The sequence below is a fragment of the Lupinus angustifolius genome, chromosome LG03, assembly GCF_001865875.1.
Source record: "Lupinus angustifolius cultivar Tanjil chromosome LG03, LupAngTanjil_v1.0, whole genome shotgun sequence".
Taxonomy (NCBI): domain Eukaryota; kingdom Viridiplantae; phylum Streptophyta; class Magnoliopsida; order Fabales; family Fabaceae; genus Lupinus; species Lupinus angustifolius.
Window position 1 is genome coordinate 24,766,194 of NC_032011.1, and position 12,986 is coordinate 24,779,179.

Here is a 12,986-nt window from a genome sequence, read left to right on the forward strand (position 1 = left end):
AGCACAGAATATGCATTGTTATTGCATTGTTCATATGACTAATACATATCAATGATAAATGATATAATGTGTATAAACTTTTACTATGTGTAAACCTTTATATCAATAATGTATAAATATTACACTCTTTGTATGTATTTTAATTTCTATGCACATGTAAGTCTCGTAAGAAGGAAGAGAAGTGATAAGCTTTAGATAAATTTAATGTCTCATACAGTAAACACATTTGCTGCATAGTTGTTTGATAGAATTTTTTGTTTGTGTTGTCTTTATGTATGCTCTTATAACATTAAGGTATCTGCTTGGTTTTACAATTTTTGTGTCAATCATTGAATATAGTTTCATGTTAAGTAGGACTTTTATTAACTATTTTCAGTAACATGTATTTTTCTTTTAAAATTTTATTTTTATTTTTGTGTTTTCTGTGACACATTTTCTGTAATTTGTTTTTTATAGAAGAATAGTCATATGATGGATGCTGCATACCTTGCTTTATTCTAGGATTGAATTATCAATTACATAAGTACTTATGAGTTATGACTCACATGATAATTGATTTCTATGTATTGCAGAATTCTGGAACTGTAATCTTGACATGCTTTGATTTGTTTTGTTCTAGTTTATGCCTACAAAGTTTTGGTAGTCCCTTTTAAGAGATGGTTATGCTAAGAAAATTCGGTACATGAGATACTGTACAATGCTCAGCAATTCCAATTTTTTTACTTACTAATCAAAATTTCTATCCAATTTAGACTGTTTAAACCTTCTTATGCTTCAAAACACTAAACACCAAGAAAGGTGAAGCTAAATGAGATATATTGGTGAATACATTTTTCAATTTGTTAGGGAAGGTAGATGAGAAAGCTTGTTTTCATTTGATGTGGATATTCACGTGGATGAAGATATTGAACACTAGAACTGCATACGATTAATGTTTTTCATAAAATTCAAGAATTGCATGTTTTTCATTTGTGTTGGTATATTAAGTCTGAAAATTTTCATAAGCAGAAAAAACGAATGAATCATTATCTCAAGGTTTTAGTTTAAAATATGGAGTCTCATATATGGGTACTCTTCAATAAGCCCAATCTGTTGCATTGCTAATGTAAAAGCAGAAAATATGAATGCTTAAAAAATTTATAGTAAGCTGAGGCTCTCTTTGAATTTTCAATTCTCATTACAGCATATATGTTTGTGTAGCTTTTGCATGACTCACGCTCCAGTAATAGAGAGGGAAGTTGTGTTAATTCATGGGTATGTCTATTTTTAGCAGGTGTAAACCTTAACTTGAACATCTTATAACCTTCAAACTTTTGGTCCATATTATAATACTCTAACGTAGGCAAATGAACTTCATTTAATTAATACATTTTCATTATATGCCAACTGTTAATCAACCTAATACATGCCTTTGACTAGGGTTAAAAGAAAATCTACATAAAAATGGTTTAATAATATGGGATCTAGCCACCTGATATGCAACCATTCATCCCTTGTAATGCACCACTATTAAGAAGTGCCATCCCTTCTTCACTCATTTGCTCAACTTCGGTCGGTGATAGAATTCTTATGCAGCGGACACAACCCACAAATTCCCTGCAGAGAGCATGTGTACAAATTGATATATCAGTGCCTCACAAGATATAGGGTCACATTATTGACACTTCAAATGGTTATAATGTTATATAGCCTCAGCTTTATGAATATTTTGCTCCGTTTAAATTGCGGCTATATACTCAAGAGGATAGGTAAGGGGAAAAAGAAGAAGAAATTATTGAATAAGCGCTTAATTAAGTTGTTTACAGAAATGCGACTTTAATTCGTCGTTCATTAGAGCAGGAGTGAGACACTTACTTCCAAGGATCATCCCCAACTAGCAGAACATCATGCTCATAATCTACATATACCAACTTCCATCCTGAACCTTTAGTGTCATTCAGCAGACCCTCAAGTCCAAACATGCATTCAATTGCATTGATTAGTTCCTCGTAGTTCTTGAAATTAGTGACATCAATCGATCTTCCTACAGAACCTGCCTTCTGAACCTGCAGGACCAGAAAACCAAAACCATGATATATCAATGTTAAGCCAAAAAAATCTTACAACATGTAAGCCTATGACAGCCTAGCAATTATGTCGATTTTAAGATATCATTAGTATGAACGCAATTTTGGGAAGGGTTTTCTAGTACAAACCTTCGTATAGGTACGCCTGCGTGCAACCTGTGCAGATACTTGTTGTGACCATGAATTGTTTGGCAGAAAACTGCTTTCATCAAAATCAACAAGACTGGACGATGCACCACCTGAGTTGTCATGGATGTCTTGCACAGAAAAGGCGCGTGACTCGGCTAAACTTGTGGATGTTATCTGAGACTGAACATCCTGGTTCATACTTATGTTGCTCACCATGCAATCTGATGGATTCAGAAAATCTTTGCCCTTCAATGTGCAAAACTCATCCAAAATGGCATTTGAAGTAGGCGGATCAACAATGCTGATACTTGCACTGTTACTAACATCAATAACATTGTTGCTATTGTAAATTTCACTTTGATTGTTGCTCTCAACTGAGAGACCCCTCAAGTTTATTGAACTAGATATGCAATTGAGGCCATAAATCTCGGCATGAGTTAAGAACTTTGAATTTTTGATATATGAATCACACATGTCTTGGCTTACTGAAGGTACGGGGATATCAACTGCTTGAGAGGGAAGTGCAGAATGTTCTTGCAAAGCTGATAAAGGTCCAGTTAACCCGTTTTGGCAAGAAGAATACATCATCCATTCATCACTATCTAGTTGAGTAAGTAGGCTATCCACGATTGCGGAATCTGATGAAGGAACATCAACCCCTATTGGATTCTGGTTTTGATTAAGGAATGTCGATTGGCCAGCAACGCTTTCGGGGTTAAAAGAATTTGTGGACATTTTTTCACCATTGCAGCCTTCCATGGAAGGAAAGTTAAACATATGATTACTTAACAACTCGGGTTCTAATTTTAAATAATCAGTAACTGTTCCAGAAGATGAAGGATTATCAACTTTGGTTGGAGGATTCAAGGCATTAGATTGGTCTTGTTCAGTTTGAAAATAATGTAGATTTTTTTGTGGCATGCCCACTGAACTTGCAAGAATTCTTTCGTTATCTGTTGTCAATGTCGACTTGAACTCTTCTGATGGCCCTCTCTTAGCAGCAAACTCTTGTTGAGGGACCCATGAACAGGTTCCAGTATTGTTAACAAGTTGAGGCTTCAAAAGAAATTTCATCATTTGTTCTTGGTACAGATTTGGTATAGTGCTCGAGAACTCTGTGGTTCCATTCACGGGAACACGCATAAAAGGTCTTCTTACCAGAGTGTTCCAGTCATTTTCTGCACTTATCAGCATAGTTAGTGATCAAATAGAAGACACATCCACAAAATAGGAATGAGAGAAGTAAGAAACTAACCCAACAATCCAGATTGCAATGGTCGTTTAAGAGTTGAAGTCAAAGAAGGAAACATGAAGAAATTTTCAGGAGTCTCTATGTCCCACGAACTAACTCTTTTCTGCTTTTCACTACACCCTGGCTCATCCCACTCCACCTGTTTATGAAAAAATATTAGCTCATATGTCACATTATTTTGTGCCACAAGCTTCAATAGACAAGTAAATATTAGACTAGACAATACTGCAAATCATGAATGATTGAAAATATCAACCATCAATGATTAAATAGCATGTTTTTTATGAGTGACAAGAAACTTAATCCACCTGAATATTTCGCCACTTAGAACTAGGCCACCTTAAAGGATCCAAGTCACAGATGCCAACTATAGTTCCCATATATCTGCAGAAATATTATAAAGTATACGTCAACTTCTTCGTGCATCGTTAGGGCTTTTTACACATCATTACTAGAAAGTGGGCATTCTTGCTTTACTAATTCAATCCAGTGATAGCTAAGAAAATACTACATGCCATAGCATACATAATTCAAGCATTTCATATAATTACCGGCGCTTATTCGATTCTTCCGTCTCAAACATCATACCAAATCTCAAACCAACTGAGACTTGGCTCCCATATACAGCTTTTCTGTATTTAGCCAGTGGAATAACGAATTCTGAAGGGCATGCTCTACAAATAAACAGAAAGAGATATTACACTTTAACAAATATCTGCCGAATCTCTACTTGTTATAATGTTAATATTAATTTTAGTTAAGTAGGTGTAATGCGTAAGATCATATGAAATATACCTTGGATTGTAGAAAATAGTGAATGGACTTCGATTAGCGGCAGCATGAGCTGCAGCAGCAAGGACACCAATGTGCATACTATCAGCAGAAAGGACTGATGATGGCAATGTAGTCTGTTGACGATTAGCGTGCCTGATACCAACTAGTAACTGCGATTTCTCATCCCTTGTAACAAGTTTACATGTCAATTTTATAGAAACAAGTTATGAAACAGATCTTACTCGTAAGTTGTAATCGAAAGTTATAAGTTATCAACTAGGATCACATTATTTTGGTAAAGCTTTGATTCAATATTATTGCTGAGACACCATGCAGAATAGACAATACTTGTTTCAAGAAATTTGAATACTTCATTTCCCACAGTAAAAAATTTAGTAGCTTCCATCATTCATATTTAGTTTGCAGCGCGTATATTACAGAAGTGAATGCAGCTTGTGTACCAATAGTAATACCTGATAAAAATAACAGAATCGCCTGCTTTAAGCCTTTTTACGCCTACAAACAAACTCCATCCAGTTGTGAGAAGGTGTCTCTTTGGCTGACCTAAATAAAAAGTGCAAAGAATGCAAAGGTGAGTTTAACCAAAACCAGCCTTTTCAACAAAAGCCATTCAATATTATCAATAGAAAGCTGCAAATGAGAGAAACACAAACATGCAGACTCGTAATGTAATTAAATCCATGATCTAAGACACTCTTATTTTCTACTAAAGCAATGGAATCGAGTGCCAAATAGTATCCTACCGCGGTATATATGTCGAAACTTCCATGTATTGTTATGTAAATCCTGGACAACAAGTTCTTGGGTTGGTGGTTGCATTGCGTAATCCTGAAATGAAAATAATATTATTAGTCAAAAGGGAAGGGAATTCATATACAACAGAATTTATAACTAGCTTGTGTTTAACCATACCAGAGGAGGAAAGAGTTTTTCTGCAGCCCGACGTGGTACCGAAAATCCACCATGTGTGCTAGTATCGCTAGCAGTTAAAGTTTTGCAGAAAAACTCACTGGGATGTTTACTTGACTTCACCCCAAACTCAGATATAGAAAAGACATCATTTTCCTGTTACAGGAGAAGAATTCCATAAGTCACGTGATTTTTAACTGTTAAGTAATTCGATAACCGAAACTTATGAAGCATTGTCCTAGCTTACTGAATTTAGTGGTTGGAGGCTCATTTGAGCATATATTTCATCTGTTTCTTGGTCTGCCTATAAGAGACACGAAATAGGTAAAGTTTTGCATGTGTTAAAACATCCAATAGTTAAAAATTAAAGAAGATAAGAGATAATGTTTCTTGATTAATCAAAATGCATGGCATGAAGTTGTGACACACATTATAGTACAAAAGATGTTTATCTATAGAATAATAATGTTGCTAGAAGGGGGGTCAAGTAGCTCATAACACTCACATGAAGTGTGACATTTTGGACTTGGCATAGCAACTGAGATGGAAGATTCGGATAGTTCGGAACCTGCGACGTCGCTGCTGTCCTTCTAGTTGAAGCTGCTAACTGATGGATTTAGAAAATAGGGTCACATACTTCAGTTTCAGACAATCCATAATACTAAGAAATCTGTTATTTGAACCCTTTAGAATACCACACTTCACTCATATGTGCATATCCCAACTTGACAAATGATATACAAGAATAGTGTGTACAAGGCAGGTATCATATTCTAGGTACTTGACATTTTCTTAATGTTAATAGTACCAAGTGCATTATTATCTGAACACTTCTCATGAAACCCGATAGATTTCACAAAAAGAATAAAGTATCTTCTCATACCATGAGATAACTTATCTCATCCGGCCAATAAAAGTACGACGCATGTATTGTTTTGTTTAGTTTTAGAAACATTTTTTTAGAAAATGATTAAATATGACATATGTCATGATTTTATCGGAGGGAGGAGATAAGTTATCTCCTTTACCAGGAGATACTTTATTCTTTCACACAAATGTTGAGAAAGGTACATGAAAAATAGAAAACAAAGAGAAACACAAACCTGCTCACTATGTCCCTGAGGAAAGTAATAAGCTAGACTCCCAACCTGAGGCAACGATACAAGAGGCCCTGCACAAGCATGCCATAGCTCCGTATTGAAACTCTTACCCACCACTGAAATTTGCATTGTAACCAATTAGTAACATAGTTTGTAACATTTAACAAACACATTTTGCATTGAAAGTTTTGAACTTTCAATCATAGCTACAAACATAAGACCATAACTATATTATATAACAATTAGAAAGTGGGAAAAAAAGGGTAAAACACCATGTTGTTCCTTCATTTCTTTGAGAAGCTTTATATCTGCAGCTAAAGTTTGAACCCCAACAACTTCTCCTCCACCTTCTTCTATAGAAACCATCCTATTCTTATTCTCCTTTCTCTCAACCCTCATTGAGCATTTTAGTGTTATCCCATTTTCTTGTCTTTAGTTATACATTACATGGGGTCCATAGTATGAGAATCTCATCTCATTGGAGAGATCAAAAAAGAATGAGAACAAAGGTAAAAAGCAGAACACACACAGTACAAAAACACTGCAAAAAGGGTGTGTTCAGAACTAGCTAGGGTGGGGGCTAAGCACAACCCCATGAGTTTGTAACAAAGCACGCGAACTCTCTTGTCGTTTTGTGTTGTGTACTTGTGTTACTATCATTATTATTGAGTTAAAGTGTACTTTTTTTCCTTTCCTTCAAAAGAATACAACCTTTTCCATCAAACAAAAAACACTTCTACACATTCTCTTTCTCATTTCTATAGCACAAGAATAACCTATATCAAACCCCATCTTCTCTCTTCCTTTGCATCAAGCACCAAAATAACAACCACTTTCCTTTCCTCCTGAATAAGGATCGTCTTTCTTTTATATATAATGAAATAACAATTTTATTATTAAAAATATAAATAAAATCAAATATTCGTTTCTTCGTTAACAAAAAAAACATTATCCATATTCTTTCTATACATGCCTCATGCCGTTGAAGTTCTTTTAGACTACAATATTATAAAATTAAGAACATTGAAACGGGAATTTACTCCAAAATACATTAGTCAATGGTGATCACCAAATTAGTCTTCCTCGAAATTTTCAAATATAATTCACATTAATCTTCTTATAAACCTATTTGGTGTTCATATAAATATTGCGGACATTAAAATTTATACTATATAACAATCATTTAAAATTTCAGGAATAGCTATTTTATTTGGAAAACAAATTATGTTTGACTCAATAAATAATTATGTAAGTTGAAGTCTTGAATATAAATATTAAAATTAAAATGTGAGAAAACTGTACGCTACAGAAACACTCTATCAGGAAAAAGGTGACAGAAGACTTGGATGTGATTGGAATTTATTAGAAATGAACAAGCGACAAAAGATAATGTAGGTCCATTCATTGAATCAATTGAATGAATAAAATGGAATATATTGAATTACAAACAAATTAATAATTTATTATATAGTAATATAATAAACTTAACTTTACTTAACTAAACTACTCACTAACTAATTTATTTTACACCTATTTTAATTATAGAAATACAAACTGAATAATGAATATTTAAACTCTCAACTAGGACAAAATATAATTTAATAAAGAAGACTTCAAAACCTTTGAGTAAACATCGGTATATCCTTGTATTTGTCTCTCTGTCCATTTTACATAGGCAGATCTTTGTTCACCAATTCCAACCATTCTCATTCAACGTACACGTTGCAAAAAATGATAGCCAAAAATACTATTAAATAGAAGAAATTCAAAGTGGTGGAAGAATTCTTTAAATATAACACGTGTATTTTTGGCTATTATTCTATTTAATAGTGTTATTCTTTAAATAGTAGAATTCTTTAATAATATGGGCTAACATCATTTATTTGTATTATTCTTAAAAAGTCAATGATAATTAAATATAAACAGATAAAATATCAGTATATAAAATTATACACCGTAACTATATATATATATATATTTTTGGTAATCTGTTATTTGACTTGGTTACTGGATGTATAAGTCGTTTTACAGCTATTCGATTTTAATTATAATAAGTATACCATTTATTATTTTTCTTAACACTTAATAGCATTTTTGCTTTTGCCAAAAAGAGTCTATTCTTATGAAAAGTACAAGGTGTCATTTAAGGAAAACAAGAAAATATTCTTATTTAAAAAATGATACATTCGATGTTATGTATTTTTAGTATAACCAAATTTGCTTCCTTGTCACTTAAAAATGCAACTAAACTTTAGTTTATAGTCTATACCATTAAACAGTGTCCTTATATTCGTTTCACATAAGTTCTTCCCCGGACATATTTTTTAATCAACCTAAGTTCATGAATGATGAAAATTTTCACAAACTCTCTTATTTTATATCCATATTTTATTTTTCTCGGATAAAAATGCTTCGAAATTTGGTATGCTATGATGTTTGACCGTTAATCACGCGTGCAATTCACGACAAAGCAATTCTGGATAAAGTAAAATTAAAGTATAGGGACAGCGTGATCTGTTTACTCACGGCGCCGTTTTCAGCATTCCACACTACAAATATTTTAATTTCTTGTGATATTTACTATAGTTCACGGTTTTATTAATTCAAAAATTATTATTAATAAAAAAAGTAATATGGTACATAAAAGAGATTTTCATCAAGAATTTAGATATGTTAAAAAAATAAGTTGAAAGGTGTCAGTCAGCAAGACAACTGAGCAAATAGAATGAAACATTTCAGTTAATATATGTCACAATAAAGTTATATTTCACAATAAATTGCTGATATATTAAATTTTTATACCTCCAAAAAAACTTATATATTACTTATAAATTAATCATTAATAAACCAACTATTATTTGTGACATATACCAATTTTTTGTGGGAATGAAGATTGAATATGAAAATATATTATTTTTGTAGTTGATTCCAGAAAAATTGTCCTTGAAGTTATATTTATTCTGATGGATAAAAAAATATATTTAACTTGTTGTGACTCCTTTAGTCCTTTTTATGATATAGCAAATGTGCTTCATATTAATGCACATATATGTACATGTCCACAATGATTAAAAAAAACTTCTTTGTTCTAATAATTAATGTTGGTTCAGCACGTAGAGAATTGTTTATAGTCCAAAAGTGTTGTAAGTTCAAATCCTCTAGTTAACAACAATAATTGCGAGTCCTGCGAATAAACACACAAACCTTCTTTTTTTAAAAACACTTCTTGTTCTTAAAATGTTGAAAGTGCAAAAAAGGTTCATTATTTTTCTATGAGTAGGCAAAGTTGAAATTAAGCATGCTTATTAGTTGTAAGCTACTTGTTCCATTTATCTCGAATCCCATTCCTTCAACTCGATCAATCTCACTCATTGTTGCCACTACTTTGAACTTTTCATTTTTTATACAGAGGGCCAAACGCCTATGGGGAAAAATAAATAGAAATAGAGACATGTGCTAAATAATGATATCAAATGATAATAAGTGCCTTCATAGCATTGTTTAAGAAAAATAAATTTTAAAAAGTATTTTTGCCTTGAAGTTTGGTGTTTTTAACTGTGAAAATTGCTTCACCATGGTGAATGAAAATGAAGAAGATGATTCAAAGAAGAGATATTGAGAATCAATTTATCAAGAAAGAAAGAAAAGATGATGATCAAGAATGAACCTTTTATTAATGATCTTAAAGTCTTGATGATTGAATTAGAAGAGAACCCAAAGCAATATATATAGAACAAACAAAACAGAAACTTGCCAAAAACGGAAACTAACCTAAAAACGGATTTAACTGAAATTCAAAAACCTACTAAAAAAGGAAAGTTCATCATAAACTACAAACAACATCATTTTGATCATCTTTAATGGCAAACTGGTTAGTGAGATGTTCATTGACTTCAACAATTATTGTCACAAAAGATGCTCACTGGTTTGTTGTGTTGTATGCCAAGGTCTCTGTATAGGAAGAGCAGGCATTGAGCTTCACAAACAGCCATAGCTAGAGCTCTATATTCTGCCTCTGATGAAGATCTAGAAACAGTGTTCTGTTTCTTGCTCTTCCATGAAATTAAGGCATTACCCAAGAAGAAACACCAACCAGTGATTGATTTCCTAGTGTCAATGCACTTAGCCCAATCTGAATCTGAATAGCCTTGAATTGTTGTTGTGTTCTCTGCTGGAAAGAAGACACCTTTACCAGGGGAGTGTTTAAGGTAGCGAAGGATTCTGGTGGCAGCTTTGTAGTGAAGATCAGATGGTGAACAGAGGAATTGACTCAATGCTCCTACTGCATAGGATATGTCTGGACGAGTATTTGTCAAATATAGAAGCTTCCCTATCAATCTTCTGTAGGATGAGTCATCTGACAGGGGAATTCCAGATTGAGAATGCAAATTGGTGTTGTATTCCATGGGAGTAGAGGCTGGTTTAGCACCAAGGAAACCGGTTTCTTCCAAAAGATCCAGTGTGTATTTCCTTTGATACAAAATGATCCCTTTCTTGGATCTTGCAACCTCCATACCAAGAAAGAACTTCAGTTCTCCTAGATCCTTTATGCTGAATTGATCATGCAAAATGGTCTTGGTGTTCATGATGTCTTCAATGTCATTACCTGTCAAAACCAAGTCATCAACATAAGCAAGAATGGCTGTAAAGCCATTGTTAGTGTTCTTAATGAATAAAGAGTGATCAGCAAAGGATTTAGTATAACCAATTTTTAGGAGAGCATTGGTGAGCTTGTCATGCCATTGTCTACTAGCTTGCTTCAATCCATATATGGATTTCTCCAATTTGCAAACAATTCTGGAGTTGGATATTTGAAGTCCTTGTGGTGCCTTCATGTAGACAGTTTCCTTCAGGTCACCATGGAGGAAGGCTGTGTTGATGTCCAATTGATGCAAGTGCCAATTGTAGATTGATGCCAAACACAGAAGTGTTCTTATAGTTGTCATTTTCACTACTGGACTAAAAGTGTCCATATAGTCAACTCCTTCTGTTTGATTGAATCCTTTTGCCACTAATCTTGCTTTATGTCTCTCAATTGTTCCATCAGCATGATATTTTACTTTAAAAACCCACTTGCATCCTATTGCCTTTTTGTCATCTGGTAATTCAGTCAGGGTCCATGTGTTGCTTTTGTTCAGGGCTTGTAATTTTGAGTTGATGGCTTCTTGCCAGTGAGGAAATTTGATAGCCTCTGTATAACTCTTTGGAGTATCATGTATGCTTATAGCAATGGAGAAAATTCTGTGCCTTGAAGACAAGTTGTCATAGCTAAGGTGCTTGGTAATGGGATACTTGATATGATCATTAGGCTGTGTACTTTGATGTATTAGGCTACAGTGGTAATCTTTTAGGTAGGTAGGAGGTCCTTTTATCCTATTGGATTGTCTAGTGGGAATGGTAGTGTTGTTAGACTCAGAAACATTGAGTTCCTGAGTAGCTTGGGATTGACTGCTATCAGGCTCAGATTCTTGATGAGAGGTGCAATCCATGAAAGATTCAGGATCAGGGGTGGTGTTATCAGTGTCATCTCCTGACCTAGTGGTATTTTCAGGGTTAGGATCAGGTCTAGTTATCCTAGGATGGTTAATGATTCTGTTATGCACAGGATTCATTCTAGTCAGGTCTACTGAACTGATATTGCTGTGATTATTATCATCTCTAAGGTCTTGGTTTTGATCAAAAGGGGAATTGTAAGTTCTAGGATGTTTGGATTTTGCAGCATCCATATTGCAGAAAGGGAAGATATGTTCATAACAAGCTACATTCCTAGATAGAAAGATCTCATTGGTTTTTAGATCCAAAAGTATGAACCCTTTTGTCCTTTGTTTGAAGCCTAGGAACACACTCTGTCTAGATCTTGGTTCAAGTTTGTGTCTATGTCCAACTAAGGTAGATGCATAACATAGGCTACCAAATACTCTCAAATCAGTTAAGTCAGGCAAGATATGGTGCAGTTCTTCAAAAGGGGATTTGTTTGACAAAAAAACAGTAGGAAGTCTATTGATTAAATGAATAGCATAAGCAGCAGCATAATTCCAATAATAGTCAGGCATATTAGATTGAAACATTAGGGCCCTAGTCACACCAAGAATGTGTTGATGCTTTCTCTCAACAACTCCATTTTGTTGAGGTGTTTCAACACAAGAGGTTTGATGATCCATACCTCTTTGAAGGAAATAAGCCTTCATGAGAAACTCTTTCCCATTATCACTTCTAATTGTTTTAATTTTAGTGTTAAATTGAGTTTCAACATAGGTAACAAAATTCTTTATAACTAGATCAGTTTCATTTTTCTGCTTCATAAAGAAGAGCCATGTGAATCTGGTTTTGTCATCAACAATAGTAAGAAAGTACTTATGACCAAAAGTAGATGGGGTAGAAATAGGTCCCCATATATCTATATGAACAATATTGAAAGCTGAGTTAGATCTAGTAGAGCTATAGGAATAAGGCAACCTTTTCTGTTTTGCTAAGTGGCAAACTTCACAAGGATTATGAGTTTTGGTACACTTTATAAAAGGAAAAACAGCCTGCAATTGTTGCAGTTTCTTGTGTGAAGGGTGTCCTAGTCTAGCATGCCATAAATTGTCATCATATGAAGTGTAAACATTTACAATGTGAGGTTTAGCATGAGTCTTGCTCGGTTCATTTAGCAAATATAATCCTTTCCTTAGCTCAGCTACACCAATCATCTTCAAGGAGAGTTGGTCCTGAATTTGACAATGATTGGTGGAA

The 12,986-nt window shown here is 33.8% G+C and overlaps 1 protein-coding gene across 4 annotated transcripts; it reads right to left on the reverse strand.

Moving 5' to 3' along the window:
* Window positions 1,359-6,854, reverse strand: LOC109343967 (auxin response factor 5-like). 4 transcript variants are annotated; one of them, XM_019582510.1, is made up of 15 exons: window positions 6,524-6,853; window positions 6,255-6,367; window positions 5,657-5,758; window positions 5,399-5,455; window positions 5,155-5,307; window positions 4,986-5,070; window positions 4,695-4,785; window positions 4,243-4,407; window positions 3,999-4,121; window positions 3,756-3,831; window positions 3,450-3,586; window positions 3,192-3,378; window positions 2,196-3,047; window positions 1,855-2,045; window positions 1,359-1,596 (listed from the first exon to the last, which is right to left on the reverse strand). In XM_019582510.1, exons 1-15 carry the CDS (start codon window positions 6,648-6,650, stop codon window positions 1,464-1,466), a joined length of 2,592 nt encoding a protein of 863 aa, XP_019438055.1. In that variant the 5' UTR covers window positions 6,651-6,853; the 3' UTR covers window positions 1,359-1,463. The 4 variants fall into 4 exon arrangements, with proteins under 4 accessions (XP_019438055.1, XP_019438054.1, XP_019438052.1 ...); XM_019582509.1 differs by having other exon boundaries at window positions 2,196-2,675; window positions 2,769-3,378; window positions 6,524-6,852; XM_019582507.1 differs by having other exon boundaries at window positions 2,196-3,378; window positions 6,524-6,854.

What these genes read in the sequence shown, in the direction of transcription:
- LOC109343967 (XM_019582507.1), bottom strand. Translation starts at nt 6,650, where the DNA reads ATGAGGGTTGAGAGAAAGGAGAATAAGAATAGGATGGTTTCTATAGAA. An exon ending in ACTATTTTCTACAATCCAAG is followed by an intron (nt 4,122 to 4,242) that starts GTATATTTCATA and finishes GTTTATTTGTAG; the next exon opens with AGCATGCCCTTCAGAATTCG. An exon ending in GTTGGGGATGATCCTTGGAA is followed by an intron (nt 1,597 to 1,854) that starts GTAAGTGTCTCA and finishes TGCTCTCTGCAG; the next exon opens with GGAATTTGTGGGTTGTGTCC.